General features: G+C 49.2%; 1 protein-coding gene across 1 annotated transcript in view; it reads right to left on the bottom strand.

The window, feature by feature from the left end:
• Positions 1 to 1560: 1560 nt before the first annotated feature.
• The window catches only part of PNOC (prepronociceptin), a 50592-nt gene continuing 46152 nt past the window's right edge, over positions 1561 to 6000 (bottom strand). Inside the window, exon 3 of the mRNA XM_083432801.1 lies at positions 1561 to 2474. Within this exon, the coding sequence (XP_083288927.1) occupies positions 1908 to 2474 (567 nt within the window). The 3' untranslated portion in view covers positions 1561 to 1907. The remainder of the gene's footprint in view (positions 2475 to 6000) is intronic.

Here is a 6000-nt window from a genome sequence, read left to right as displayed (position 1 = left end):
TGAGGGAGTGGTGTGGCCAGGGCAGAGACAGGGGTGTGGGTGGAGAATACGCTCAGGTAGCACATTAGCGCCATGCTCATTGACGGTGTGCTGACCACAACGCTACAGTAGAAATAGAAAAGTAATTTATTAATCTTTTCTCTTTTTTTCTTTTTGCTATGTACAAGTTTAATGGAGGAATCTTGGCGTCTGCAACAATTAAAAAGAACAGGGTTCCGCGTCTCATTTCCCCTGTTTTTGAACATTCAATGGTTAACAGAAGGAGGTGCGCCTTCTCGCTACATTGCTAATTTTCGGTCATGCGGTCTTTTCCGGAGACGATTGTTACCAGGCAGGGCAGAGGCAGGGGGCAACGGGAGTCTCATTGGCTCCTCACCCCTGTAATTACAAAAATACACCTTTGAAAGTGACAGCCCATAGACAGCGGCTTTGACAAAATGCATGCCATAGGGGGAGAGAGAAAGACGGAGAGGGATGAGGAACGGGGGAACAAAATATCCACAAACACCACAGTACTGCCAGTCCAAAGATGTCAACCTCGTTTTGGGAACATAATCCAGGATTTTGGCTCGGTCCCAATTAAATTCTGGTGCTAAAATAGAACAAATATCAAAGTTGCAAGCCAGAAACCACAGCCTTTCTTCGTTTCTAGCTATCACAGGTGGTTAGGGATTCTTTAGTTGAGATTCCTGCATTGCAGGGGGTTGGTCTGGATGACCCCTGGGGTCCCTTCCAACTTTACAGTTCTGTGATTCTATAAATATCCCAAGGAGGCTTATATAGAAGTCAATAACTTGTCTACAAAATCACAATCGCCTTCCTAAACCTGGTGGCCCCCCACCCCGATGTTTTAATTAATTCATTAATCACATAAAAATTATATACCGCTTGATTGTAAAAACGAAATAAAACCGAAAGCAGTTTACAAAAAAAGAACAAACACCTATTTTTTTTAAAAGGGGGAAACAATTAAAACATTAAAAAAAAATTAAAACCAGCAATAATTTTTCTTCTTCTTCAAAAACAGCATTTTAGATAACTGGCAGGCTTGGCTCAACAAAAATGTTTTTAGCAGATACTGAAAAGAGTACTTTGAAGGCGCCTGCTTGATCTCAATTGGCAGGGAGTTCCAACGGTGTAGGTGCCAACACACTAAAATATAGATTGCTTACAGATGTGGAAGGGGTGTCGTGGGTCACCTCAAACAGTGCTGGCTGGGGGTGATGGGACTCATAGACCAAAAACATCTGGAGTACAATCAACCAACCAACCAACCAATCAATCAATCAATCAATCAATCAATATAAAGCCCTACATGGCTTAGGTCCAGGCAACCTGACAGACCATATTCCCACATATGAACCTGCCCAGTCTCTGAGATCTTCAGGGGAGGCTCTTTTCTCGGTCCTGCCACCCTCACTGGCGTGCTTTGTGGGGACGTGGGACAGGGCCTTCTCGGTGGTGGCTCCTCTTCCTGGGCAATTTTGGAACTCCATCCCTAGTGAGGCTAGACAGGCTCCCTTCTCCCTGCTCTTCCACCTGCAGGTGAAGACCGTTTCATTCCAACAGGGCTTCTAATAGCACTTGGCTTTTTCCATCATCTTCACCTTATCTTTCCATAGTCTTTTAATTCTGTTAGAGCTCAACTGCTTATCTCTCATATCTTTTTACCTCTTCGCAATTTATCTGTGCTGCGTATTTTCATTTGCAAGCCGCCTCCACTCCCGGTCTGGGACGGCAAACGTGGGAACGACGATAAACAGAACGAGAACGGAAAGGGACTAAATCGGAAGCTACGGGGTTGACTCCTTAGGCTTCGGCAGACCTGAACCAATTCACTAGAAGTTGGCGGTACGAGGGGAAAAAACGGGAACGCCGCGAAGGGGGGGGGGAGTCCGTCCGCCTGCCTAGATCTCGTTCTGCTCTTTCGGGTCGTCGGCTAGGCCATCGTACTCGACGGATCGCGGAGACATCCCCAAGTACTGCTTCAGGAACTCGCTAAACCGCTTCTGGTTGTGCCACTTCCGGGCCGATTTCCGGACCCCAATGAAGCCCCCGAACCGCTTCTGGAGCTCCTGGACTCCGGCCTCCCCTACCGGCTCGTAACCAAACGGCCCGCTCAGAAAGCCGCTCACCCCTTTCGGTCTGTCGAGCTGGGCCGGCATGTCCATCAGCAGAGCTTGGACCGCGTCGCCATCTCCACCTTCCGCTTGCCGGAAGAGGCTGCTCGTCTTGGACACCCCCTTCTCGCCCCCGGCCGTGTCGAGGTCCGCCGCCCGGGCCAGGCCGCCGAGGCGTTTCAGGCTGCCCCTGCTTGGTCGCAGGCCGCCGTCCCACATCTCCAAGGGCCAGCTGGCGTCGTCTTCCGGGCTGTTGAGGTCGAGGGGCAAAGGAGCCTTGCCTCCGGTGGCTTTGCTGCACAGCCCCCAGGTGGCGCTGGAGAGCAGCTTCCCTTCGCACTCCATGACACAGATCTGCAAGAAGGGAGGAAAGAAGAAACAATTTCAGGAGGAACGGGTTTGCGTTTTTAGTTTGAGGAGTATTGCACTGAGGGCTACGTTAATCATCTTTCTCTTTGAAGGAGGAAAGCTAGGAAAGGCCATTATTAAAATAGCTGCAGGCTATTTTAAAATGAATCTCTTTCTTTTTAAACTTAATATGACTGTAAGCACTGTTACGGAAATAAAAGGGGGGGGCACATCTTTAAAGTTGGTAAAGGTAAAGGGACCCCTGACCCTTAGGTCCAGTCGTGGCCGACTCTGGGGTTGCGGCGCTCATCTCGCTTTATTGGCCGAGGGAGCCGGCATACAGCTTCGGGGTCATGTGGCCAGCATGACTAAGCCGCTTCTGGTGAACCAGAGCAGCGCCCAGAAACGGCATTTACCTTCCCGCCGGAGCGGGACCTATTTATCTCCTTGCACTTTGACGTGCTTTCGAACTGCTCGGTGGGCAGGAGCAAGGACCGAGCAACGGGAGCTCACCCTGTCGCGGGGATTCAAACCGCCAACCTTCTGTTCGGCAAGTCCTAGGCTCTGTGGTTTAACCCACAGCGCCACCCATCAATGCTACAAATATTATTCCTGAATATATCCTTTCGACGACAGCTAGATACTTAGCTTTATAAATTCATAGAAAATCCATACTTTAACCGACGCTCCTCATTCCGATGCCATTTAACCCTTAAAGGAAGGTGAATTTGGGCTCTACCTCCCTCAATGAACCAAGAAGCAGGAAGTCCCGTAGGCGGCAGGAACAGGGCATCCCGCCATAATTCCCCAAGCGTGAGAGCACATACAGGGCCGCCCACCCAGGGAGTGACCAGGGGGGCAACACTAGACATCCGCAGAGGCAGTTCAGCAAGTCAGGTGTTCTGAAAGCCGATCTCCAGACAAGTCCTGAGGGCAAGGAGATGTCAAGAGTTTTATTGTTCTTTGGGTGATGGGGACTTAAGACGTGTTTGGAAAGGTGTCTGATAAAGGGACCTAATGTTGAACTTGTGTAACTCTTGTATAGGTAAAGGTAAAGGGACCCCTGACTGTTAGGTCCAGTCACGGACGACTCTGGGGTTGCGGCGCTCATCTCACTTTACTGGCCGAGGGAGCCAGCCGTGGGAGCTGACCACAGCTGGTCATGTGGCCAGCATGACTAAGCCGCTTCTGGCGAACCAGAGCAGCGGACGGAAATGCTGTTTACCTTCCCGCCAGAGTGGTACCTATTTATCTACTTGCACTTTGACGTGCTTTTGAACTGCTAGGTTGGCAGGAGCAGGGACCGAGCAACGGGAGCTCACCCCGTCGCGGGGATTCGAACTGCCAACCTTCTGATCGGCAAGTCCTAGGCTCTGTGGTTTAACTCACAGCGCCACCCGCCTCTCTAACCCTTGTATACCCCTCCCCATTTGTGGCATGCCAGTGATGTAGTGATGATGTATCAGTGATGCTGCTCGCAGTGTATTCTGGGGGAAAGAGTTTTAAATGTCAGTGTCACCCCATGCTCAAGGTTCTTACTCCTGTGGGCAGGGGCGTCTTACTCATAAAAGCCAGTGGCGAGGGGTGCCAGGGCGCCACGTTCTGGAGGGCGCCAGGGAAGAGGTGGAGGCTCACCGCCCTCGCCCGCCTCTGCTCCCCTCCTCCTTGGTTTGCCAGAACCAAGAGAGGCACAAAAAGGGTGGAGAAGTTAGCTTCACGCAGGCACAGTCTCCGATTATTTGGGGAAAACCCTGGAGAGGAGGGAACTTAGGTAGCTGTGCAGAGGCAGGGACCTTCATTCTCCGCAACTGCTTCATGGGGGCCAGACAGGGCCAGATTTAGGTTTGATGAGGCCCTCAGCTACTGAAGGTTATGGGGCCTTTATATGTCCAGCTGTCAACAACAAATTGCCGCTGGTTTTGTGTTGAATATATGTTCATACCCTTGGCCTATGCTGCCTGATCATCAGTCTACAAGCACTCTTTAATATCAGATAACAGGCACAACAGCTTGACCTTCATTCAACTGTGATACACTGCAGTCTGCAGCTGCATGCTACATGTTGCCCTGCAACCAGTCCATGCAGAATGTAGGCACCCTATATATAGAAAGGAGCGAACCAGTGATATTTTAGGGAGCAGGCTAGCAGGCGGGGCCCATTACTTACATCCAAGGAGCCTACACAACACAAAACACTGTTGCTGTATGTAGGGTTTTTTTTTTTTATCTTATATTTGGGAAATGTACATCCAGGGTTTTTCTTTCGTTTAAATTTTTTGGGGGTCCCCAAGAGAGTGGGGCCCTAAGCTATAGTTTGTTTAGCTTATACGTAAACCCAGCACTGGGGCCAGACCTACCAGCGATGCGTTGCTGTGCTCTTTAGGAATGTCACACCTGTGCAGTTCCTGTTTTTTTCTAATAAAGAGTTACCGTATTTTTTGCACCATAACACTCACTTTTTTCCTCCTAGAAAGTAAGGGGAAATGTCTGTGCGTGTTATGGAGGAAATGCCTACGGGTGGCATGCCTACGGATTTTCCTCCTCTAAAAACTACGTGCGCGTTATGTTCGGGTGCGTGCTATAGAGCGAAAAATACGGTAATTCCTCTTGCCTTATGTGATTGATTGTTGATTTCACAGACTGCCTTCCTAGAGACACCACTTCTCTGAAATCTTGAAAGCTTCTGATCCATCCATACAAACAAACAAACAAACAAAAAACCAGAAAAAACCCCAAAATGGTCAAAGGCCTGGAAACGATGCCTTATGAGGAACTGCTAAGGGAGCTGGGCATGTTTAGCCTGGAGAAGAGGAGGTTAAGGGGTGATATGATAGCCATGTTCAAATATATAAAAGGATGTCACATAGAGGAGGGAGAAAGGTTGTTTTCTGCTGCTCCAGAGAAGCGGACACGGAGCAATGGATCCAAACTACAAGAAAGAAGATTCCACCTAAACATTAGGAAGAACTTCCTGACAGTAAGAGCTGTTCGACAGTGGAATTTGCTGCCAAGGAGTGTGGTGGAGTCTCCTTCTTTGGAGGTCTTTAAGCAGAGGCTTGACAACCATATGTCAGGAGTGCTCTGATGGTGTTTCCTGCTTGGCAGGGGGTTGGACTCGATGGCCCTTGTGGTCTTTTCCAACTCTATGATTCTATGATTCTATAATTCATTCACATGAGTGCTTCAGACTTCCAGAATCAGGCTTCCCAGCAATGGTGCAGAAATTGAGGCCTGTGGGTCTAATGCAAAAACTGGCCCCAGATAGCATGGGATGACAAGGTTGAATTGCTGGCATTTGGCCAAGTGGCGACACTTCGCTTGTATTTGAGAAGGTCCCAGTCTTGCACATATTAGCAGGTAGCCAGGAGATATTTCCCCGCCCCCCAGACCCCAAACTTTCTCTGTTCATCTCTTCTCACCCCATAACTAATTGATTGCAAATAGGTTCTTAGAGGGATCACTGACTTCCATCAGAAGTCAATTATAAGACAGTAACTTCCTTTCCCCCCTTTGCTGGAAAGGAATTGAATTC

Source organism: Podarcis tiliguerta, assembly GCF_965153285.1.
Source record: "Podarcis tiliguerta genome assembly, chromosome: 3".
NCBI lineage: Eukaryota > Metazoa > Chordata > Lepidosauria > Squamata > Lacertidae > Podarcis > Podarcis tiliguerta.
The sequence above is the reverse complement of the archived record's forward strand: the minus strand, read 5'-3'. Positions and strand labels throughout refer to the sequence as shown.